A 26,795-nucleotide genomic window follows, 5' to 3' on the forward strand; every position below is an offset into this window, starting at 1 on the left:
TAAATTCGGTAAGGTATCGGTATGGAATTTTGTCATACCACTATTTTCGATATGGTACGCGGTATGACACTCTCGGTACGGTATATACAGTACCGATCCACCCCTCCTCTAGACAGAAAGAGTAATAATCAGATAAATTCGTCAGAGAATAAATTTGAAAAATATTCATCTAAAAGAAAACATTTGACAATTTTCAATAGGTCTCCCCAAAGGTTTGGGCGAATGGATTCCAAAATTCTGACACTTCAATCAAAGAATATTTGAAATCGATATTTATTTCATTTTATTTTGAAAGCCAACAATGAAAAGTATGCCTTTCTCTCACACTCGCCAACTCGAAAATTGGAAAAGAAAAATAAAATTAAGTTGAATCCCCCCTCGGAGCACTCTCCGCGCACGTTAGCACCACTGCCACCTCCTCCTCCCACTTCTATCCCCATTATACCCCTGCTGCCGGCCAATTTCACGGCGCCGGTCGCAAAATTTCCAATTCTCTTTGTTTATCTCATCTTCAATTCTGCACCTAAGGGGATATCACTTCAAACTCTCAAACTTAGGGGTTTTGAATTGAGATTGATTGATGCCCCATTTCTAGGATGAGAAAACGGATTTGACGATGTCGAGGCTACTGGGATTGACGCGTGCCTTCGGCGAGCGGGCTGAGTCACCTCGCGAGGTGACGCGGACGATTCCAACCAGTGAGAGCATCGGTGAGAGCGGGTGGCTGATTAGGTTCTTCGATTCGGCCTTTTTCTGCGAATGGATCGCGGTCAGCTACCTCTACAAGCACGATCATCCCGGGGTGAGGGATTACTTGTGCAACCGGATGTACACTCTTCCTCTCTCCGGCATCGAGAGCTACTTGTTTCAAATTTGCTATATGTTAATTCACAAGCCTAGCCCTTCACTCGATAAGTTTGTGATCGATATATGCTCGAGATCTCTCAAAATTGCGCTTAAAGTGCACTGGTTTTTGATGGCAGAGTTGGAAGATGTAGATGATAACGAGGGGATTAGTAGGATTCAGGAGAAGTGCCAGTTTGCAGCTACTTTAATGGGTGAATGGCCTCCTTTGATTAAACCTCTAACGAGGAGTAGTGGTTTTATGTCGTCTTCTAGTAATATCTATACTACTAATATTAGTCCAATCGGTAAGAATCCGGTGTTGAATAGGTTGTTGTCTTCTAAACAGAAGTTGCTGTCTTTGACATCTTCACCTCCGAGTAGTACATCACCATTACGGTCTTTCACATTTTCACCGTCGTCAGGAAACACAATATCCCAGGATGATGATGGTAAAGTATTGGGATCGCCAGAGAGTAATAAACTTTTTAAGAAGTTCATCCCAGGGACCAAGGTTCGGGATGCTCTATTGTTTAGGAAGTCGGTGGAGAAGGAAGATGACGAGCCTGACAAGGAAGGTGGATTCTTTAAAAAGTTGTTAAGGGATAGTCGGGATGAGGATGCTAGAAAGTCAGGCGATAAGAACAAGGAGTTTGATGAGGAGTCCGAGAAGGAAGGTGGGTTTTTCAAGAGGTTGTTGAGGGATAGTCGGGAAGATGATGCAAGAAAATCAGTGGCTAAGGAGAATGAGAAGGAACCTGAGAAGGAAAGTGGGTTTTTTAAGAGGTTGTTAAGGGATGGTCGGGATGCGGAGATGAGGAAGTCAGTGGATAAAAGTAAAAATGAGGAGGAGCATGAGAAAGAAGCTGGTTTTTTCAAGAGGTTATTGAGTAGCAGTCGAGATGAAGATGCGAAACAGTCAGTTGATAAGGATGAAGACGAGTCGGAGAAAGATGGTTTCTTTCGCAGGATTTTGAGTGGTAAAGACGAAGAGGAAGTTAGCACTAGCTCAGATGGTTTTTTCAAACGGTTGTTTCGGGAGAGTAAAAGTGATGCAGAGGAAAAAACTTTGTCTAGACCTCTAGAAGATGATGAAAGGGAAGGGCTTTTCAAAAAGCTATTCAAGGACAAATTTGAGGAGAGAAAAGATGGTAGTGATAAATATGATGATCTGGACAGAGCATCAAAGTCTTGTGATGATCTTGATAAAGAAGGATTTTTCAAGAAACTATTCGAAGAAAATTTTGAAGACAAGAAAGATTTGGAGTGGAAAGATGAGGACAGGAAGGGACATGCAAATGGTGAAGACGAGGAACAATCAGAATTTTCGCTTTTCCGGAGGTCGCCTCGTGTTCATCCAGAAGACTCCAAAGCTTCAACGGAAAATACTAACTGCAATAACAGTAATGTGCATGAAAGCAGTCCTGGAACGGAGAACTTTTTCCGAAAGTTGTTCAAGGATCGTGACCGCTCTGTTGAGGATTCTGAACTCTATGGCTCCAGAAAGAACAAAGTGGTCTGTTCCTTTTTATTTCATGCTCTCCATGTGATGATATATTTGTCAATTATGATCAGTTGTCCCCCTTATTTAAATAGGAACCTGAAACATTCCAAATATGAAATATTTTTACGACCTGTACTCTACATTTGGATGTCATCTTCAAAGTAATTGGTTTCTTTGGGTGTGATTATCAGGAAATTCCCAATTCTAGCTTGGACATCTATATTTTGAAACTCTGGGTGTAATTATTGGTGTCAAGAGTAATTAGTGAAGCAGAGTAGTTCATAATTTGAGCTTGGAAATCTATATTTTGGAATAGTTTTTGCCCCGGGTATAAATATTAATATCAGAGTAATAATTGGTTGTGTTTTTATATACAAAAGCCTTTGTTGCTGGAGTCATATTTAACATTTGAAATGGTTTCTGAGAATACTCATGTTTATGATATGTGAATTATCTTGACCTGAATCAGACTTGTTACAGATATAGAGAGAAAGTAAGGGGGAATGATATTTGTTTACTGTAGCAACAGAAGAAGTCTGGCAAACATAATCTGATAGATTTCGAGGATTTCTTTATAGGAAGTAGATGAAACTGTTGAACTATAAATTTTACCTTCAGCATGTGAACCAGATTCTCTAGCCTGGAAGAAAATATACTTTATTGATCAAGAGCTGTCTAGAGCAACTGGCAGGAAGTTAACTTTCTAAATTTTAATTGATTTTCAGTGTACAGGTTTTCTGGGAAAATGAAGTATTCTATGTTTGATCTATGTTAGGTGAAGTGTCCTGTTGCTCTTGATTGAGTCATGGGTCTTATTTTTTTGGTAAAGTCATGGGTCTTCTATACCTCAATGTATATCATCAAAATCTCTGTTTATGTAGCTGACTTACTTATAAGTGATTAGGCCCTCTAATATTATTGATGAGCAGGAGTTTGGTTGGTCTGTGAGGTAGGATAGGTTAGAGATGAAATAAATAATGTATACTAGAAGATTATGCAAAATGATGGTAAAAGTAATATGGTTTAAAATATGCAACTGCTCTCTTTGATTACTTAATTCGAAATATGGTAAAACATGGCATTTGACCTTTCGAGATAATTATAGGTATCATTCTTCAGGATATATTTGAGAGTATCTTTTTATGTATCATTTATGTTCTAAAAAGGGAGGTTACTGTAATATAATTCATATGTTTGACTAAAATATTCTTTTTGGTATTCTTTGATTTATATAGAGTTGGATATATTTCTAGTAGAGATTCATTCCTATGATTTATTATGAAATGATTGCTATAGCAATAGTTTTCATAGAAAATTCATAGCAATATTATTTCATTTTGCAGAACTCTCCTGGCTCGCCAAAGCAGCAAAATGAAAAGTCAAATGCTAAACCTCCTCTGCCAAACAGTGCGTCACAGTTTAGAAAGGGGACATATCATGAATCACTTGACTTTGTTCAAACATTATGTGAGACATCTTATGGCCTCGTCGATATATTTCCTGTTGAAGATCGAAAATCTGCTCTTCGTGAGGTTGTCTTAATTTTTCTATTTACTTCCTTCGAAATCCTCAAATTTCTCATCCATCTAATGAACATTTTGTTCTCAAATTATTTCAGTCGCTTGTAGAGATCAATGCACATATAGATGGAGCTCAAAACAGTGGAGGTAAATGAAATTATCATGTATGGGTATATTACCTTTCCCTTATACTAAAACCTGTTCTAATTTTAAATGTGTAGTTTATTTTTTTGCCGGGGGACTTATATATGTTTCTTAACTGTTCTAGATTATTTTAGGTAAAATATTTTCCTGGATATGCATAATATCTGCTTTCCTTCTTTCTTTTCACTTTGACAAATCTGCCTGGCTATTTGTCTTCTATGGTGATATGGATTTGTTCAATGAGAAATCTATTCGTTGAAATAATTATGACAGCTTGCTGTAGTGTAATGAATTATAGAGTGCTCAAAGCATGGAGTGACTGCTTTCTTTTAGCTTTGGATTCTTTGTTTGTTCTTTTATTTCCCCAGTTTTATAAGTAGTGTGCTCATTCTGTTTCATGTGGAAGATTACTTTTTGATGATCTCTGAGGCCTTGCTTTCGAAATTCTTGTGTTCCCAGATTCTAAATATTTTCCTCCATTTAGATGAATACTTTATGACTCTTGCAAGCTAATACCTGCATGCAATGCAGATTCCTAAATATTGTGCTTAAAGAACTATGCGACAAGAAGCTTTGAAGTAGAATCAACTGTGGATTCTTAATTTATACTTGTGTTGAGTTGATAATGTTATAATAACATTTCTTCAGGATTTTTGGGAAGAACTATGCGGCAAATGTATTTTTAGTTGTATTGGGTTGATAATGTTATAATAACATTACTTCATGATTTGTTGTTCTTCTCATCTTTGTCTATTATGCATGAGGTCTGCATATTTGCTTTATGCTGTTACTGGTCTTTCAACCAAATAAAATAAATAATTGTATGATCTCCCAGGAATATGCTTTCCAATAGGAAGAGGTATGTATCGCGTGGTTCACATACCTGAAGATGAAGCTGTTCTTCTAAATTCCAGAGAAAAGGCTCCTTACTTGATCTGTGTCGAGGTTTTGAAGAGTGAAACTCCCAGGTCAGTATTTTTTCTCAGAAAAAGCTAGGCGGAAACAGGAGTTTGACTTCTTTCATATGATAATGAATGTTGGTGTAAATTTTTCTTCATCCCTTCAAACAGTAATTCTAAGGATGCATCGAATTCACAAAAGCTTTCCAGAGGAGGAATTCCGTTGGCAAATGGAGATGCCCTTTTGCCAAAGCCACCACCATGGGCTTATCCTTTGCAGACAGGGCAGGATATGTACCATACTGGTTATGATAGGATGTCCAGGTCTACCTCTGAAGCTATAGACCAAGCAATGGCTCAGTTATGGGAGGCCAAAGTGAAATTTGTTCATGTTAATTTCTCAGTGGAGAAGCAACTAAACCATGCTGAGCCTGCTACTGCTAATGCTAACTGGACCAGTGAGGCTGCTGACTGTGCATGTAAAGCTGAGGATGACTGTGGTTCAGAATGGGTAAGGGTTGTCTTGTCAGCTGAACCTGGGATTAGTATGGATGACATAGTAGACCAAGATCCACCTCGTCGGAAGAAGCACCGTCGTGTTCCAAGCACTGTGGCTATTGAGGAAGTCAAGGTAATCTTACCATGTCGATGTGAAACTCATTTTACTCAGCCAGATGTTTATGGGCCACCCTCCTAAATGAGATATTGATATTAATTGGTTGTAATCTCCCCCCCTCCCCCCCAAAAAAAGGCTGCTGCTTTGAAAGGAGAAGCACCTCCAGGGCTTCCTTTGAAAGGGGCTGGCCAGGATTCATCAGATGCACAACCAAAGGTGAATATATTCTCAAAAGTCTAAATGCCTAATTTCATTGCATGCCTATGTTTTCATGGTTTGTCATTATATATTCCAATTTTATTAGGCTGCTAACGGTGGTGTCCCCAAAGTCTCTGATGCATTAGCTGGTGAACTTTGGGAGGTTAAGAAGGAGAGAATATGCCATGCCTCATTGTATGGAAAACTACCTGGGTGGGACTTGCGTTCTGTAAGTTACCTCAACTCTTTGCTTCTGTATGGAAAACTACCTGGGTGGGAATCCCTTTACTTGATTAATATTTTATCAGATATGTGTAGACAAAATTAGTTAAGATTATATCATTTTTTGTTCACAATTCTTGCTAGATATTGCATGCCTGATTTGTTTTTAATTGCTGTTTCTCCCTCTTTCTAGCAAACTGTGCCTGTATAAATTTCATACTTCTTAATCTTGTACATTCATCCTTCCACCGGAAGGACATTGTAATGTACATGTACCATCATATTTCTTTTCCCCCATGATTTGCTACTTATCTGATTCTTGTTTTATTTAGGTGATTGTGAAGAGTGGGGATGACTGTAGGCAGGAACACCTGGCTGTACAGCTTATTTCTCACTTTTATGGTAAGTGACTTCTTCAAGAGAAATTAGGTTCATGTTTTTCGGCCTGCCCACTGGCCTTAGTGTTATTATTTTTAGCTGTTCTTTATTCATTAGCCTTTATCACGTGTGCAGTGTGCTTACTTAAAATGTTTATCTGTTGATGATTTGGACTTGCTAGGACACTATGTTTGAGAAATCATCTTCCTATAGTAATATCTAGGGATGATCTTTTAAAAACTGAAAGGTGGTATGATGGTATAACTGTATTAGTAACTATCTGAATAAAACTTCTAAACCTGTTTTCACCTATTGGGTGTGAGGGTCTCATAATCCCTATCCAGGCATTTAATGTGAGGGTTCAATAACGGCATCATAATAGAATCATCTGTGAGCAGTTATATAACTAACTTAGCTGTTGCATATATATTGTTTTCTTTTGATTTGTGCTACTAATTTGGTTTTCACATGTCATGATTTACAAAATGAACGGTGAGCAAAAGGGAAATTATTATCTGAAGTTCTGATGATCAGGAATATTCACATGAAGGCCCCTGATTCACCTCTGAATTTCTTATATCTAATCATTTCATGGAGTTCATTATATTGGTTCCACTTCCCTTGGTTATCTGGCCAAGTTTAATTCCATAGTCGTGCAATAATGATGTTGGATATGAATGTTCTCTTCTCACTTTCTGCTCCAACTATCATGTGCTACCATAGCCAATATTGATTAGTTTTTTTGTAACTGGCAATGCTAGATATATTCCAGGAGGCTGGTCTCCCACTGTGGCTGCGGCCTTATGAAGTTTTAGTTACTTCTTCTTATACAGCTCTCATTGAAACCATACCAGACACGGTAATTGCACTATTTCATAGATATAGTCAAATATACTTAAATTAAATGCTTGTATCCTGAGTGAAACTTACCTTCTGTTATTTGATTTTCATTAGGCATCACTTCATTCAATCAAAAGTAGATTTCCAAACATCTCAAGTTTGCGTGACTTCTTTGTTGCCAAGTACGAAGAAAATTCTCCCAGCTTCAAGCTCTCTCAGGTAATTCTGTTTCTGGCCTGTTTCATTCGTAAAAATCTTGAACTTGTCTATGTGGTTGTGCTCTTTGAAATTTCTCGTTTAGGAGTTATGTAATGGTTGAACTGCTTTGTCATTTGTTACCATCTTATTTTGAATAACTGTATACTCCCTCCGTCCCACAATAGGAGTCACATTGCACGAGTTTTAAGAAATTTAAAGAATAGTGGGTTGGAAAATTAATGGAATATGAGGTCCACTTTTTTATATTGGTTTTATAATAGAATATGAGTGAAGTGAGTTAGTGGAATGTGGGACCTACTTACCATTTATAGTAAAAGTGAAATGTGACTCCTATTGTGGGACGGAATCAAAATGACAAAATGTGACTCTTATTGAGGGACGGAGGGAGCATCATTTTTGCTTTTCTTTTTTTGTCATTACTTTGTGAAATATTAAGTTATCAAACCAAAAAATTGTGACCTTGTCCTTTTTATTATTTTATATGATGTGCATAGAACTTTGTAGTATGCGTTTATTTGATGCCATACTTGATCTTCAAAAGATTAGGAGCTACTTATGTACTCTTACTACACTCATGGACAAAAATTAGCAGAATAATTGCAATGCCCTCCCTTGTTTGTAGTATTGGGCTAATACACCAATCTTACCCATTAATTGTCCTTGTTTTCAAATCTAACCCAATAAAGGATTATTTATGATAACATTCATAATGGACTATTTTTTTTCAAATCTAACATGCGTCAACAATTCAACATCCGAGAGTTCCAATTTAGATTTGAAAAATAAACCGATCCCTAGGGTATGTTTTTGTAAAGTCATTTATTGGTTAAATTTGAAAAGGGGTTATGATTACTAATTAATGTTCACTATATTACAATTAAAATTTATAATAATATTTTAGATTTTGTAATAAAAAAATTATATTTAAATTTTCACTTTTTGGTCATTATGTGACAATTAAAAATTTTTGTTTTGTTTTTTTATTTTAATATATTTTAGTTATGCATGGTTACTTATTAATACTGACAATGATATGATTATAATTTATGATGCTATTATAGATTTAATATTTTTATTTTTAGTTATTAGTATATTTGATAATCAGAGATAATAAATTCACATATAATAATTATAAAATATGTATGGATGTCGAACATAAATATGTTATGATGAATTTTCTCTCCAATTTAATGTTGTAACATTTAAAAAATATACCCAATGAATTGATTTTTTTTTTTCAAATCTAGCCTTGTTCAACACTTCGGCACTGGGAAGTTTACTCAAGCTAGATTCGAAAAAAATTGCTTCATGGGTATGTTTTTGTATATAATTATTTTATGGCTTGGATTTGAATCAAGAGCTATTATTCGGCTGGATTAGTGAATTTTTTCAGTAGGATATTACCTACTTCTTCATGGGCTACTTTGTTGTATTATGATAAAAGTCTAATTAGAATTTTGTTCTATCACATGATGATCCCCTTTTATTGCTAAATGAACTTCCAATAATATTCCTGCTTAGGGTGTAATTTTGGTATACATAATGATTGACGGGTTATATGTAATTTTACGACATAATGGGTATAAGTAGTTTCATTAAAAGTTTCAGCTTGGTATTCTTATGATGGTAAATAGATGTCCGCTTATACATTTGATGATTGGAGACTGCAGCAGGTCTTCGCTAGAAACTGGTATTGTCTTTAACCTGCTGCTGCACTTGGGTAGGTTTTGAGAATATAAATGTGCATCGGCTGGGATTTGGTTTTAGTCATCGGGTCATGCTCAAAACTGTACATGTAGTATGTACCTGCATGTAAAACATGCAAAAGAATGTTAATGAACATGTTCAGATATAGAACATAACTTGAGAACATCATATTTATCTAGAAAGGGGTGTGATCCATTGCTAACTTTTCTTAAGTTGCTAACTTGCTAACTCATCAACGTAGTGTATTAAAAATGTCAACACGGTGATAATGAAATGTTAACATAAACTTAAATTGATATTTTAATACATTGTGTTGACATTAATAATAATATTTAAATGTCAACACAGTTTATTAAAATGTCAACACAAATATGTGTTGACATCTTAATGTGATCGTGTTGACATTTTTAATACACTACGTTGATGAGTTATCAAGTTAGCAACTTAAGAAAAGTTAGCATTATAACGAACCCCTATCTAGAACATAGATGTGAAAAAATATATTCAGTTGTCTCTTATTTATGCAATTTATATGGGCTGCTGACGTACTACTGGTCCTTTTTTCTTAGCATAGGACTAGTTTGTGAAGAAAATCAATACGATTATACTATTGATGAATTTTGTTATTCTGCTTGTGTGTGACTCAGTAGTTCTGAGCTTTCCTTCTTCACTGCAGAGGAACTTTGTTGAAAGCATGGCTGGATACTCTCTAGTGTGCTACCTTTTACAGGTAAACCTCATTTTCTTTCTTGAGCAGCTGCTAAAAAGGCAATACTTAATATCAGTTGTCTATCTTCTTTCAAATATAAAGCATATTTATTGCTCCATGATGCATGTTTTTTCTATATCAGCTTTCAAATATAAGCATATTTATTACAGGTAAACCTCATTCAATATCAGAATGTCAAAACTTCATTATTCTACTTCTAGAGTAATATGTTGAGTTATTGCTCCATGATGCATGTTTTTTCTATTTTCTTCGCATGTTGATATAAGCATGTATTGAATGGGTGCCATCTATCAAGTTTACGAGTTCATATTTTTAGATTTTAAAAGGTCTCTTTACCTTTGGAAATTAGCTAATAAAATGTATTTTGGGTTTTTTTTTTCTGTTTTCTCGGCATCTAGTCATAAGCATGTATTTAATTGATGCCATTTATCAAGTTTACTGACAAGTTAATATTTTATTTTATTTTAAAAGGTCTCTTTACCTTTGAGAAATTAGCTAATAAAACTTATTTTTGGGAGGTTTTCTTATTTGAATCCAGGCTTCATGTTGTGCTTAGAATATACCCCTCGAAATATACACTGATTCATGCTTAAAACTGTTACCATTCTTTTCACAAGTTATTTGCTTTTGCTCAGGTGAAAGATAGGCACAATGGAAACTTGTTGTTGGATGAAGAAGGCCATATCATACACATAGATTTTGGCTTCATGCTTTCAAATTCACCCGGCGGAGTAAATTTTGAAAGTGCGCCATTTAAACTAACCCGTGAACTTCTTGAGGCAAGATATTATTTCATGTAGGCTACAAAGCTAACATTTTCCTTCTGAGTACAAAACTATACATGACTTCATTTAGGCACATTTTCTGTAAGCTAAAATTCTTTATGAATAAAAAAAATTGTTGCTTTCTTGTACTAGGTGATGGACTCTGATGCCGAGGGAGTTCCAAGTGAATTTTTCGATTATTTTAAGGTAAGTGGTGGTGTACAGTGTACTTCATCTCTGTAGAGTGTAAAATAAATTTGCATGAGTCAGGTCTCAATATTGTGTTTGTTGGTGTTTATATCTTTTGTTTTCAACCTATATTTCTCAGGTTTTATGCATCCAAGGTTTTCTAACGTGTCGCAAACATGCAGAGCGCATAATTCTTCTTGTAGAGATGTTGCAGGTGAGATTATCTGATTTTCTTTTACATCTTTTCCATTTTCTAAACAAAATTAAAATCAAACTCCCTCAGTCCCCAAACAATAGTCTCCTTTTTTCATTTTGGTCTGTCCCACAATATTCCATTCCCTCTCCTATTTTATTTTTTCTTTATTGATCGACTTTATTTTCTCTCTTAATCTATTCTCTCTCCACTCAACTTACTAAACACATTCCTTCATCTCCGTGACCAAAAGAAACGCCTCAACTATGGTGGGTGGTGGGATGGAGTATTTGTTATTAGCAACATCATAGTTTTGATCACCCGATCTTATCCAGTTTTCCATCCTTTGTAGGATTCTGACTACCCTTGTTTCAAAGGTGGTCCACGGACAATTCAGAACTTGAGGAAACGGTTTCATCTTAGTTTGACAGAGGAGGTTTGATCCCCCCCTCCCCATATGCTTTTGTTGTAATCTATTTATTAATTTATTTACCGTCCATCCCTTCACAAAGCAACGTTCTCCTGTATCAGCAATGCGTCTCTTTGGTCCTTTCACTGATCAGCAGTAGCTTGGATGCTTGGCGGACTCGTCAGTATGACTACTACCAGAGAGTGTTAAATGGGATATTATGAGCATGGATCACACCCTTGACAGTTCAGTTGGAGATACTGTATTTATTTGCACTTGAGCATATCTGGTTTCCTGGCAGCGAGCAATTACGACAAATCATCACTGCTAATATGGTTGGTGGTGATGCACGGGATGCCTTTCTGTCAGTGAGCAAGTTTGTTACTATCGAGGCAGAAGTGCTCTATCGAAGTATTGCTGATGAAACAGCTATTGAGGAGTTACCGTATTTTTGTTTTACCATTTTCCGTTGTTTCAAGAGAAGAGATTCAGCTGACCTGGAGATTTCATTATTCAAGGAGGGGTTCGGCGTTTTAATCCACATTTTGTTGCCTTACTGTACAGAGTGATTGACAACGGGGTGGGGGTGTAACTTACTGAAGACGCTATTCGGAAGCTTGATTACGATTTTTGAGTCTGCTACACCAATTGATCTTTGTACCTACGAACTCGGCCTAGAACTCAGCCTGCCTGTATATTTGCTGCCTTGCCATTAAGCTTTGATCTGTTTATAGTCATAAGTTGCTCTCTCTTGGCTTCAACTCTCCAGCATCTATCCTCGGCCTTGATTCTTTAATGCCAAAATGCTTAACTAGCATTATGTTGTATTTGTGTATAAATCTAAAATTTGTTTAACACCTAATAGTGCAATTTGCTCATTTGGATAGAAGTGTGCAAGTTTGAATGAGACCAATTGGTTACACGTCTTAACTGTGCAAGAACACACGCATATAACATGTTAATTATCGCGTTGCAGCTACATTTGCGTGCGAACACCTCCATTTTTCACGTGTTCGAGCTCTCTTGCCCGAGACTTGTCTTGGGATATAGATTAGCAACATGACTTTTTGGTGGCGTTATTGTTAAGAAGAAGAATGAATCCTTTGCGTTTTCTCTCTAATGATTTTACTGACTACTCCATGCTTTTCAGTATTGTTTCTACTCCCTCCACCCCACTTTAAGTGAAGTATTTTTAATTCGGCATGAGATTTTATGTAGTGTTGTTTTGTGAGTAAAGTGAAGAGAATAAAGAAAGAGAGAGGGAAAAAGTGAAGATAGTGATATTTCTATATTTAGAAATGTGTCATTTAGAGTGAGATATTCCAAAAAGGAGAATGTGTCATTTACGGAGGGAGCATGTGTTAGTTTTCTAGTTTGACTATTTATGTTCGAATATGTGCATAGAGTGGACTCGGGCTTGCAGTCGCAGATCTTATATGGTTATTACGTACTCCTACTTTTCTAATGAAAATTGGTGCAAAATATCGTAACAATGAAAATTGGTGCAGAATATCATTCCAATGCAGTAGTATTATACTATTATACTATTTTAGATATTTACAAATTATATTTTTCATGCAAATATCTTTGTTTGAACATGTCATTCAGATTTTGTTAGACTGTTCATAAATCTGCATTTATTTTGATATACAGTATGTAAAAAATTAATTTAAATCAAAAGAGTTATATAAAATTTAAATTTTTAAAAGATTTATAGAGATATTTAAAGGTTGTAAACTATCATTGAAAATGATACGTGCCATTAAACATTTGAAAAACAACAACATTATAAGAACGCATCATGCTAGTTATCTACATTGCACTACATTATTATTCAAATGCACCTACAACATGTCGATTATCCATAAAATAAGTATGTTATATGGCGTAATCAATGCGGTTGATCATCCTAATATAAGCCTTAGTTTGGTCTTAAATTAATATAGGAATTGTTTTTATTTTATAAGATTGCTATTTGCTAGTATTTAATTTGTAGAGTGAACTGCCTCAAAAGTCCCTAACTTTTTGGGTTGTGACATCATACACCCCTAACAAAAAAAATAGCGTAGGAAGACATATGAAGTTTTTAATTTGTAGAGTGAACTACCTCAAAAGTCCCTAATTTAATCACGAATGAAGTTTTTTTTAGCCACTTTTCGGATGAAAATGCCCAAATAACTTGAAGGGCATTTTTTGGCAATTACTAAATTCTCTGTCATATGAATTCTGTCATCAACTTCTTATATGATTTCCTAATAAGTTCTGGTACTTCATACGAGATTAAAATTTTCTCAATATTTATACAGTTAAAAATTCGTATATCCCTCTATTTCTAGTTAAGTGGTAACAATATACCAGTTATATCATGTAGAAAATTCATTAAGAAACAACAAAAATATGGAAAAGTGAAGTTATTTATGCATTAAAATCCGAATCAGTAATACACAAAATATAAAATATTTCACATTTAATTAAATTATACATTAATTATTTTCTTGAAAACACTGACATTTATAATATTATTTCATTATATATCATCGAACTAATTTGTTACTTTAAGACGATTTTTATGATTGATATTTATTGAGAATGTTAATTTAGCTCAAACTGAAAATTTAAACATCATATGAACATTCAATCATTGTATATTAGCTAGTCCAGAGCCTTTGTCCTAGCGGTAAGGAGCATAGACATTATTGCATGAGGTGCCCAGTTCGAGCCCTCTTAACATCGGTTGTAATTTCCTCCTATCTATAGTATAGGAGTATATTTGTAATTTCCTCCCTTATATAGGAGTTAATTTTTTTTAAAAAAATCATTGTATATCAGTTGTAATTTCCTCCTATCTATAGTATAGAAGTTTATTTGTAATTTTCTCCCTTATATAGGAGTTAATTTTTTTAAAAAATAATCATTGTATATCAGCTATTTAAGCCTTGGAGATTTTTATTTATTAATAATAGTATTTGAAATTAATATAATGTAACTTTATAAATTAATACTGCAAAATTATGATATTTCATAATAAATAAAATTTATCTATAAATCAAGATAAACAACAAATAAAATTCAGGAAAATAGAAATACGGAAAATACCAAAAAATGAGTTGTATAAGGAGGAAAGGGTCTCATTTTATTATTTTCATATTGATTAATGCAGATAATAATAAATCTGTATATTATAAAAATATAAGAAAGTATAAATAATGTCAAAATTTTAATTATGTATGAAATACCCGAACTTATTAGAAAATCACATAAGAAGTTGCTGACAGAAATGTGACAGAAATTACATGTCAGCAATATAATGGAGTGATAAAAATGCCCTTTTAGGGTCTGAGGGTGTTTTGGTCCGAAAAAATATGATTCTTGATTATATTTAATGTTAGGGTTCTTTTGTGCTATTTTTTTTGTTAGGGGTCTGTGGTATCACAAACCAAAAAGTTAGAGACTTTTGATAAAATTCACACATTTAGAAATGATATTTAATTATAAACGATATATTTTCTATCAATAGTTATATTGGTGGATATTCGAAATGAATTTCTCTCCATTTTTATACATAGATGAATACATATTTTATAGGAGGAAACTTTTATATAACCATTTTTTTATAGAATCGTATGTTTTATGTCCATATATATACACTGATGGGGTTGGCAGAAAAATAAATAGGTTAGAGTTCCAGATATATTTAGCAGATTATTTAGAAAAATTATGTCCACGCATTTATCACATGTATTATGCTTAAAACTTGAATTAAATCATGTTTATGATTAAATGAAACCTTGGTTTTCTAAAGAGAGAATTGATTACCTTCTTAATTCTCCAAAGAATAACAGATTACTCGCTACTTCTCCACGTGATGATCATCAATACTAGACCATCAAAATATATTTTAACATCAGGGTGGACTGATCTTATCAAAATATATAGGACTGGATAAAGAAGAGACAGAAATCCCACACAGATTGGCAAATGGAGAAATCAGCATCTCTAGGGGAGAGAGTGACGAAATTATTTGTAATATCTTTCCCGTGTCTCCTTTATTCTTCTATTTATATTAAGTTACATATTGGGCCTAGTCAGGGATCTATGGAGGTTTGGATGCACGTCACCCCCAATTGTCTTTTACCTAATTAAATTTAACCCCAATTTAATTCAAACAATAATTGAAATATTATTATCAGCCACTACAATAATAATATTGATTCACATACCCCTATCTGAAATTATAAGTAATCCGAGTTTCCTCGTTTAAATAATTATTTCCCGCGCTTAAGGTTTAAATGTCCGTTGATTAATTAATATCTGCTATGGACTTAATTAATTAATAGTATCTTATTTACTCCAAGAGTGGACTAAATAAAAAATGCTTATTTATTATTCATGGAATAAAAATTCCAACTAGCTAACTTCCGAATAATAAAAATTTATTTCGAGTTCCTCTTGGAGCATCCACAATAAGCACAAACTTCCCATAGGCTAGCAATAGGATAGCCAAAAACTCTTCATGCCACATCATCAAGAACTTCCCACAACCTAGCCACATCATCAAGGACTTCCCACAGCCCAGTAATAGGCTAGCCAACGCCCTAGTCAAGCAAATAAATTCACAAATACGATTAATTCATTTTAGTTGTTGGTGTTTATCAAATATTAAAAAAAATGAAGTGCAATGAGTTGAAAATATAGAGTATAAATAAAAAAATTAAAAGAAATGAAAAAATAAATTAAAAAATTAAAAATACAATATCTGTAGCCTATCGCTCGCCGCGCAATAAGCGGATAGCGATAGGCTAGCAATCGGCTAACGCCTATTGTCCGCGGATGAGAGCTCGTCCGTCTTCGGGACGTCCGTCGCGTTAGCCTAACGCAATAGCGGACGTCCGCCATGCCCTTTCCGCTAGCCTATGACTTGTTCGTGCTGACGTCCGCTACTGCGGATGCTATAAGAACATTTTCAAACCAGACTCTCCTAGGCGACGATTCAATAAAATAGCCATCCTAGCACCACTAGATATTAGTTACCACTACCAAAAATATCAAGATTTTTGGAACTCACACCATTTGATAAATCAAAGTACTCCGTAATACATAATCAATAACGTATGCTCAAAGCTAAATATATTGATTAAGAAATGATAGTTTATCAAGACTTTCGTCTTTCAGTAGATAACTTTTTTTTTTAATTTTTACAAAACTCCTATATGAAGGAGGAAATTACAAATAAACTCCTATAGAAAGGAGGAAATGACAACTGATATCAAGAGGGCTCGAACTCGGCACCTCATACAATAACATAAAGACTTGTCTTGCTGTCAACTGAAAGACTTGTCTTGCTGTCAATCCGTTCAATGTCATCTTATTTTATTAAGGCTTGGAAATATATGGAGTAATATTACAACCTTTCACGATAGGTAGTCAAGCCTATCTAAGTTGTGAAATATTGTTTTTGCTTTGTTTAGAATTGACCGTGTTACCTTAAAGTGAACGCCGCCCCACAACTGATCTACTAAAACAAAGACGTGGACTTGTTTTATTTCTTATACTTTCAAATATGTAAAAATAATTATTCAATGTTAAAATATAAAACCATTATGGCAAAATAATCTGTTTTATTACTTGAAAAATAAAATAAGAATTTTTACAATATCCAATCACTCGAAAGGTGATTTAAAATATACAAACTTCTAATCACGTGTATAAGTTCTATACCCACAAGATTATATTGAACCAGACAAAAAAATGTCATACTTTTCTTTTTATATTTTATAAATGTTTAATTATCTTATAAAAGACGTCGCATTTCACTATTTAAAAAAGTAAATCATTAATAATCATCCAATTACATTCTTTTTTTTTTATTCGAATTGCTTTAGTTACTTTTCATTCTCTACATTTACATACTCCTTCCATCTTGGCTAAGATGACACATTTTTTAGTTGACATGAGATTTTAGAAGTTGTCGGTTAATGTGTTTAATTAGACAGAGAAAATGTGAATGTAAGTATTATTAGGTTTGCAGCAGAAAGATCTATTCAAGATGATTGTGATTTACATCTAAACATGTATGAAAACGCTAGCATACTCGAAAATCATAAACATGATTAAAACATGTATATAATTGATGCATAAACATATGCAAATAATTACATAATCATGTAAAATTTAATCGATTCATGCACTATCACGTAAAGCGTATCGTAGGAATTCAATAACTAAATTCAATCACTACTTTACTTCAATCTCTGAGCTTGTTATGAACCACAAATCTTCTGATATGTTTCATCAACTCAGAATTGACTTTTGTGTGGCAAAGTTCGTCAACACCCTAATGCTCTAAAATCTCAAGAGTGAGAGAGAGATATTTCGAAATCTGCTCCATTGGAATAGGCGTTAGTTCCGTTGGTCTCTTCTCTTCTATCTTATGGGCTTTTCCCCTTTAATATTGAATTGTATTTTGGCTCAGATTAGAGATCTATGGAGGATTGAACTTGGACCACCATTTAGCTTACCAATTAACTTAAAATTTAATTTAATTTAAGCACAAACTTAAATATTAATGTCAACCACTAAATACATAATAATGATCGTCTGTCCAAACCAAAATTACAAGTAATTTGTGGCTTCCTCTTTAATTATATCATTTCTCGTAATGAAGGTATAAATATCCATTAATTAGTATTTAAGTCTACTATATGACTTATACTGCTAATCTCTTTTTCCAAGAGTGGGTCTTGTCTAAAAATTCATATTTATTATTCATTGAATAAATTACATACTGACCAGATTTATGAATAATAAAGTTTCTTCTAAAGACCTCTTAAGATATTACTATCAAACTGGATTCTCCTAGCACACATGACATTGCACTAACTGAAGGGGTTGACATCGGAAGCGTACATAAATCAATTACATAATAATTCTGATCTATCTAGCAGATTATTTAGACAAAATCTATTCGCGCAATTATCTCATGTATCATGCTCATAACTTGAATTAAATCATGCTTTAGCGTAATTGAAACCTAAAACATGCTTCCTACGGATTAGCCATTTTACGTTAAGGATTCTCCAAAGAATTGAAGATAGATAGCGCCTTCTCCACGTGAAGATCTTGAGTACTAAACCACAGATCTTTTGACTGGTTCCCGGACTGTACTCTGATATCAGTGTGGGCTGATCTCACCAGAATACTAGGACTTAAATAAAGCTTTGTTTCGAGCTCCTCTTGAGGACGTTATCAAACGAGACTCACCTCGCTCACGATTCAATATAATAGCAATCCTAGCACCGACAGATATTAATCACCACTACCCAATATACCAGGATTATTGGGTTGCGAAAAACCCGCACCATTTGGTAAGTCAAAGTAGTGCATAATCAATATGGTATGCTCAATGCTAACGTACATTGATTAAGAAATAAATAATTTATCAAGACCTCATCTTTCAGTAGATAACATAAAGACTTGTCTCGCTGTTAGATCCAATTCAGTGCTCTACCACACCAATGTCACCTTATTTCAGTAAGGCTTAGAAATATGCGGATTGACATTGCAACCTTTCACGATAAATAGTCTAGGCCTATCTAGGTTGTGAAATTCTTATTTTTCTTTGTTCAGAACTGACTGTGTTACCTTAAAGTGGACGACGCACACAACCGGTCTACTAAAACAAAGACTTAGACTTTGTTAAGTTACTTATACATTTAAACATGCAATAAACATCCATTAAATGTAAAATACAACAACATTATGACAAAAATAATCTGTTTCATCCATTGGAAATAAAATAAAGAGTTTTACAGTATTCAACCACTCGAAAGGTGATTTCTAGTATACAAACTCTAACACTAACAACACTAGCACTACCTAGATAATAATGATTACTATCCAATCTATTAGGATTCTCGGGTAACAAAAGACCCTCACTATTTGATAAGTCAAAATAGTTCTCAATCATTATTGTACGCTCAATGTTATGTCAATAGCGGTTAAGAAACGATAAATCACTGAGACCTCATCTTTCAGCAAATAGCACGATAGATTTATCTCAATGTTAGATCCTTTCAGTGGTATACTATACCAACGTCGTTCATTTTCCAAGGTAAGAAAATATTCGGACTGATGTCACAACCTTTCACGATAGGTGGTCAAAATCTATCTAGGTTGTGGAACAATTTTCCTTCTGCAAGAACTAACAAGTTACCCAATGTGAACGTCACTCATAACTCATTTACTATGCAGAAGACTTAGACTCATTTTGCTATCCTAAATACTTCTATTTAAATGTAAAACACACTACAACATCTTATAAATAAATGAGCAACATACATTTTAAAAAATATTCGTTCTCATAAATATGGTAAAAAATGGTTAAAGAGTTATTACAGGGGAGCACTAATGTCCACCCACCTTTAAAGTCATAACATACTTCCAACCATGTGATGCCATGTGGCATATATGATGCAAAATAACAATGCAATAATGCAAATAAACATTAATGAAAACTATAATGGATTTACGTAGGTTGCGTTATAAACTTTTTATTTTGCATTATAGACAGTTTATGTTGCATTATAAACATTGACTTAAATAATGCAACAAAAACGGTTTATAATGCAATCTGTCTATATATATTTTGCATCATAGACAACATTGTTTATAATGCAAAAATAGCTGTATGTAATGTAAAATAAATTGAGAGTGTATCATGAATTTGTGTATAATGTTTATAATGCAAAAAAATAACTATTTCTGATGCAAAATTGAGAGTGTATAATGCAATTTGTGAAAATCAATCCACAAAGTCTACTAACGTTTTTTTGCATTATAATGCAAAAATAATCTCATTTGTGGACGATACGGGTTTTAATGAGAAATGGTAAAGTAAGAGATATGAAAAAAATGGTAGATAAAGTAAGAGAGATAGGAAGAAAAGTTAGATAAAAATTTGAGAAAAATATGAGAGAGAAACTTTCCATTATAAAATAGGACTATTTTTTGTGGACATCCAAAATATAAAAATGAGACTATTTTTCATGCACGGATGGCGAGTAATGAATATTACTGATTAGGTGCCACAATTAAATACACCATATTTAAATAAAACAGCCTTTAACAATATTTATAATTTTTTACATTGTTTAATTATTTATAAAATAATACTATATATCATATTAAAGTTATTGTTGTGATATTTTTATGAGTATATGAGAGATTTATTATTTTCAAAATTAATGAAATTAAGAAAAATGGAAAAATAAGAGAGAGGGAGAGAAAAAATGGGGGAATAGACAAATTAATATAATAAGTGGACTAAAAGTACGACAGAGAGATATTATTATACAAACATGAAACATCCGTTTGAAAATAGAATTGAAGGTACAAAACCAGTTGTAGAAACGTTCTGGCATTGTTGATAAATATCAAAGTTAGTGCCAAATTAACATTTAAGTAAACGAGAGAAGAGTCCGGCATTGTTGAACCAAATGATTCTTTATATTTACCTACAACGGACCTCCCAAGTCCTTTTCGTCCTCAGTATACTCCCATGTCACTACGTCACCGCCATCCAAGCAATTGTGCTTCATTCGAGTTGTTTTCTCCGAAGCCCAACTCCTTAATCGGTGAGGACTTGATGAATTCACTCATTTCCACACTCGCAAACCCTGCCAGCTTAGGGAGAAGTTCACGGATCTCATCAGCTGATTCAAATGAACTGATTTTATTTTATACATAGTCGAAGCAAAATAGACCATCGACACAGATGCTTTAGGTTTTCAAACCGGCTTAATATCAACAAGAGTAGTTCCTCTGGGAGATGATGTGATCGACCCCATTTCCTTCTTCCGTTTTTGCTTCTTCCATTTTTATACAAATAACGATAAATTGCAAGGTCAAAATCTCAACAATTCTAACATGGCTTAGATACATACCCATGTAAGGCCTGGGGCATTAATACAGTGACAGATTTCAATCGGAAAAAAAAAAAACACATTAGACAAACGAATTGTGCATTTATTGTATTGCGAACTAAGCGCGAATTGTGCTATTATGCAAGCATGATAGCACGAACTATACAAGAAAAACCAGACATGAATTTGCATTAAGTTGGCTTCATTTAATAAAATTCCCAAACAATAAATGAAGTTAAAAACACAGACAATCCTCGACACAACATCATGCTAGCAAGATCTAAACAAGACAAACTAGACATTTAATTCGACTAAGTTGGCTCTGATTACAAGATCCATGCTTTTATCCAAATGAAGAAACCATAGATGACCAATTATTTCGATAAGAAGACCAAACAAGGGAAGAAAAATAATGGGGGAAATGTCTATCTCTTTTGCTGCAATGTAAATGGAGTAGAAGCAGTGGCGGCAAAACACCCTATATTCCTTATTTCAATTCGGAACGCTTAAGGCTAGGCGTATTTATATAAGAATCGAAGGTCATATCTCGTGTCGTCTTCTATTAATTCACGACTTCTTCATATATAGCTCTGCAATATGCATTTACTCATTTTGCCAATTAATTCGGCCAGTCAGCTTTCTTCAACTAAAACAAGATTCTTTACCTAGGAATGACAACTTTATTTTTTTTTAAATAGTAGAATCATGGTGGCAACTCCAACTTTCACCAAAATGATGATTAAATCGACCATCCTTCAATACCAGATTCTAAAACTTAAAATAGCTGGATGGTTCTCATAAGTTTATTATTCAAAGCATATCATATCACTCAAGCCAATGAGTAAATAGAGGCAACTAAACTACTAGAAACAGATACCCCATTTTCACTTGTTTCATCTTTTCAAATAACAGCCTAAAAGGATCGTGTTAACTCAACACACAAGGCTCACACACTCTTAGGTAATCTCACAATAATGCACACACAGAGAACACACACTAATTGAAGAAGAAGAGAGTAGTTTCTTAGAGAAAAGGGATTCTCTTTATTGATTGATATCTAACACTAAGATACAAGTACAAACTACTATATATGTAACTAAAACAAAGTAGTAACCTCTCCTAACAGAAATGGAGCCAAGAATCAAGAACAAGAGCAGCTAACGGCTCTTTCCTAACAAACTAACTAACTCCAACGGCTAGTTACTAACTCCTTGTTCCTTTATTCTTTAGTCTTCTAGACTTAGGATCTGAGTGTGCACTCATTCTTACAGATCGATTGCAAGGTAAAAATAATAACAATCTAACATGGCTTAAATACACACCCAAAAAAAAAAACTCATTAGATAGTGCAAATTGTGCAGGAATTGTGAACTAAGTTGGCCTTTTATGCAGTCACGATAGCACGGATTATACAAAAAAAACCAGACACGAATTCGGCTAAGTTGGCTTCGTTACAGTCAAATAAACTTCCCAAACCATAAAATAAGTTCAAACACGAACAATCCTCGACACGACTCCATGATAGCAAGATTTAAACAAGACAATATCTAACATGAATACAGAGATAGGAGATTATGTGTTACGGGACCACCCTCCGAACGGCTAAAGAAGAATGAGCTACCACCGAATGAGGAGTGCGACGCCGACACCATGGTGCCGGCAGAGACGGAGCAGCCGGAGGCAATTCGACGTGAAAGATCGACTTGACGAGAGACGAGACGACCATCGCGTTATGGGAACTTCGTTCCCCATTAGGAATAGGTTTCCTTCTTTTTCGGAGATTTAGTTAGGGTAGTTAGTTAGTTTATTATTTTAGATTATTATTATTATTTTAGTTAGTCTTATAAACAGGGGTATAATTTATCTTTCAAAGGAAGAAATAAAAATTACTTTCTCTCCATCTTCTCTTTTTCTCGTGCAAGAAAACGCACAAAACACTAGAACTCGACGCCGGATTGATCGACGGGCAAAGCTCCCGCGACGTTCGACGCGAATTCCAACCATTAAGGAACTCCATCCTTAACAAGTGGTGCTTTCATCTTGATCTCACTCAATCATGTCACAAAACGACCGAACGGAGGCGATGACGATCTGCGGCCTTGAACCGCTGCCGTCGTCTTCCAAATCAACGGACCCCAGCTCGATCATGCTGGAGCAGATGCTGACGGTAATGGCTCGCATGGAGTCACGCCTGGAGGCGCGCATAGACGCGAGGCTGGAGGCCCAAGACCGTGTCGCGGCAAAAATGGTTCCGCCGTCGAGACCAGATCCAGAGCCGCTGTCGGGAGGGCTGCATCAGTTCGGCCAGTTGCCGGTGTTCGCACAGGCAGCCGGGGGAGGTGCAGGCGGGAACGCCACGGCTGGGGGTGGGCGATCCGTCGGGCAGCACCTACGCTGGGATCTTGCCAAACCCTAATCCAACTATTGGTTTGAATTCTTGGGTGAACCCTATCACTCCACGATCATCCGCGTGGGACCCACCAGGGGCGAGGGCAGATTGCGCAGGTGCTCGGCAGCCAACGGCCTGGGATAATCCGGCGGCTAGGCAGCCCGTCGGGCAGCAGTTCGATCAACAGACACAATTCAAGATGCATCAGCCGCAATTTGATGGCTCGGAGGCGGTGAGTTGGATCTCGAGGGTGCAATATTATTTCGAGCACTTGCTGATGCCGGAGGAGCACATATTGCATTATGTGGCTATGTTGTTCGACCCGCCGGCCTCAGAATGAGTGTTCAACTATCGTGCGAACAACCTGCAAGCAAGATGGACGGATTTCCTGGAGGATGTGAGGCGACGTTTCGACCCCCAATACTTTCAAAATTTTATTGGATTGATCGCCAAATTGAGCCAGTCCGGGTCCTTGGCAGAGTACCACACGGCGTTCGAAACGATGCTTAATCGTGTGCGCGGGGTCCCAGAGTACATTTTGCTTCCAATTTATGTGGAAGGTGTGCAGCAGCCAATTAAGAACCAAGTTAAGCACCAAAAACCGTCGTTAGTAGCAGTGGCTATGGCACTGGCTATTGAGTACGACAGTTGCATTGAACGCCCTCCAGCGACGTCAGGGGGGCCCCGTCGGCCGTGGCAGAACCGTGATCAGCGTGCTATGACACACCCGATGCAATAATCAACGTTGCCCCCACCTCCCAATCAGCCGAATCATCCCAATCAGGCGAAAGGCTCGGAGTTTTCTAAGTTACTAGTCGTGCGGTTAACAGCTACGGAGAGGGCGGAGCGTTCTAAGCTAGGCTTATGCTGGTATTGCCCGGAGAAGTGGGTTGCAGGGCATTCCTGCAAGGGCAGATTTTTGGTTTACGTGGGAGATGATTTGGAGTCGGATGAGGACTCGGAGGACGGCCAGGAGGAAAATAGGGATCCGCAAGTCATATCAGCTGACTTGTCGCATATTTACGCGCTGGACTGACGGCAACGAGAGGATGACATTGAATTAAGGGGGAAAATCGGGGACATACCTGTCAGGGTCTTGGTAGACACGGGTAGCTCGCATAACTTCCTACACCCCGACGTGGCAGAAAAGTTGGCTCTCCCACTGCAGCAGATTCTTTCTTTCCGAATGTATGTCGGAAATGGTGAATCATTGTTATGCTCTTTTGCGAGCATTCAGACCTGGCTGGTAATTCAGAAGCATGTGTTCATGGTGGATTTACACATTTTGCCGGTGCATGGGCCTGATGTGATTCTGGGGAGGATCTGGCTCAAACAGATGCGCAGGGTGACAAGCGACTATGTCGACGGTACGTTGGAGTTTTCTCGAAATGGGAAACGAGTGTGCCTTAAGCTCGTGCCTCCATCGGCGAAGGAGGTATCCTTGAGAACATTTTCGTCATTGTTAATACTACAAGGCGGGGTGGAGTTGTTCGAGTTAATTCAAGTTCTGACAGCAGAGAGTAACCTAGCGGTGGAGGAGGGGACGCTGGCATTTCCACGGGACCTGCCGGAAGATATTCGGAGTGTCTTGGTATCCCACGGGGACGTCTTTGGCTTGCCTTCTGGAATGCCTCATAGACGGCAGTTCGACCACAAGATCCACCTCTTGCCTGACACCAAACCAATAAACGTGAAACCCTATCGTTATCCGTACTTTCAGAAGAATGAGATAAAGAGACATGTGAAAGAGATGTTGGAAGCGGGTCTGATTCGCCCAAGCCAGAGCCCCTTCTCCTCGCCGGTTCTGCTGATCAGAAAGAAGGACGGGTCCTTCCGTTTTTGCATTGATTACAAGGCTCTGAACGCAGCAACAGTTCCCGATCATTTTCCAATACCGACGACTGATGAGTTGTTCGATGAGCTGGGGGCGGCCTGATTTTTTACGAAACTGGATTTACGATCGGGATATCATCAAATCCGTATGAGCGATGAAGATGTTTTTAAGACAACATTTCGCACTCATGACGACCACTTTGAGTTCCTAGTGATGCCTTTCGGTTTGACGAACGCTCCTTCAACGTTTCAGGCGGCGATGAATGCGATTTTCAGACCCCTTTTGCGTCAATCAGTGATAGTATTTTTCGATGATATCCTCATCTACAGCCCATCCCTGCCGGCACACGCCCGTCATATCCATGAAGTATTGTCTATCCTCAAGGCTCACCACTTCTTTGTTAAGTTTTCTAAGTGCACATTTGCGTGCTCAACAGTGGAGTACTTGGGTCACCTAATTTTGGACGGGAACCTAAAAGCTGACCCGGTTAAAATCGAGGCAATGACGGTTTGGCCGGTTCCGTCGACGGTAAAGTAGCTACGAGGCTTTCTAGGACTCACAGGGTACTACCGACGGTTTATAGAACACTATGCCTCCATTGCTGGCCCGCTGACGGGGTTATTGAAAAAGGACAGTTTTGTATGGACTGCAGCAGCGTCAGACAGTTTCCTGGCATTAAAGCTGGCGATGTCATCAGCTTCGGTCCTCCGTCTTCCGGATTTCGACCGCACCTTTTACCTAGAAACGGACGCGTCGGATTTCGGCATCGGGGCTGTTTTACTCCAGGACGGTCATCCGCTGGCGTTCTTTAGTAAAAAGTTGGGGCCGAAGCGCCGGATCTCGTCGACTTACCACAAAGAGCTGTATGCCATTGTCGAGGCAGTGCAGAAGTGGCGTCAGTATTTGCTGGGACGGGAGTTAGTCATTCGCAGCGTCCAGAAGAGTCTTAAGGAGTTGTTGCAGCAGATAATTCAAACTCCGGACCAACAATTTTATGCACAGAAATTGATGGGCTACAAGTTTCGCATTGAGTACAAGACCGGGGCTTCAAACAAAGTGGCGGATGCCTTATCCAGGTGAGATGTGGAGGGTCCAGATGGGGAGTCCGCGATCGTGGCAGACGGGGACCCAATGTTGACTGCACTTGTACCAGACGATTCGTCGATCTCAGAAGAGGAAATTGGGCAGGCACTGATGGCTGCCGCACACCCGATTCCAGATGTTTGGGAGCTTTTGCGGCAAGAGGTGATGTCCACCCCCGATTTGATTGAGTTATA

General features: G+C 36.6%; 1 protein-coding gene across 3 annotated transcripts; it reads left to right on the forward strand.

Moving 5' to 3' along the window:
• The first annotated feature begins 308 nt into the window (after positions 1-308).
• Positions 309-12,261, forward strand: LOC121758129 (phosphatidylinositol 4-kinase beta 1-like). Of its 3 annotated transcripts, XM_042153559.1 has the most exons (16): positions 309-2,359; positions 3,691-3,879; positions 3,966-4,014; positions 4,847-4,979; positions 5,082-5,541; positions 5,662-5,742; positions 5,831-5,953; positions 6,279-6,348; positions 7,086-7,183; positions 7,279-7,383; positions 9,767-9,820; positions 10,456-10,599; positions 10,738-10,791; positions 10,913-10,987; positions 11,319-11,402; positions 11,498-12,261. In XM_042153559.1, the coding sequence occupies exons 1-16, from the start codon at positions 617-619 to the stop codon at positions 11,597-11,599; spliced, it is 3,564 nt and encodes a 1,187-aa protein (XP_042009493.1). In that variant the 5' UTR covers positions 309-616; the 3' UTR covers positions 11,600-12,261. The 3 variants fall into 3 exon arrangements, 2 of the variants coding, with proteins under 2 accessions (XP_042009493.1, XP_042009494.1); XR_006041341.1 differs by lacking the exons at positions 11,319-11,402; positions 11,498-12,261 and having other exon boundaries at positions 10,456-10,616; positions 10,913-10,988; XM_042153560.1 differs by lacking the exons at positions 10,738-10,791; positions 11,498-12,261 and having other exon boundaries at positions 10,956-10,987.
• The last annotated feature ends 14,534 nt before the right edge of the window (positions 12,262-26,795 follow it).

The sequence above is a fragment of the Salvia splendens genome, chromosome 12 (genome assembly GCF_004379255.2).
Source record: "Salvia splendens isolate huo1 chromosome 12, SspV2, whole genome shotgun sequence".
Classification (NCBI taxonomy): Eukaryota; Viridiplantae; Streptophyta; class Magnoliopsida; order Lamiales; family Lamiaceae; genus Salvia; species Salvia splendens.

Bases quoted from the DNA above. Each gene is read 5' to 3' on its own strand.
- LOC121758129 (XM_042153559.1), top strand. From the start codon at position 617: ATGTCGAGGCTACTGGGATTGACGCGTGCCTTCGGCGAGCGGGCTGAG. The intron at 5,954-6,278 runs GTAAGTTACCTC...TGTTTTATTTAG, and splicing joins CTGGGTGGGACTTGCGTTCT to GTGATTGTGAAGAGTGGGGA. The intron at 9,821-10,455 runs GTAAACCTCATT...GCTTTTGCTCAG, and splicing joins TAGTGTGCTACCTTTTACAG to GTGAAAGATAGGCACAATGG.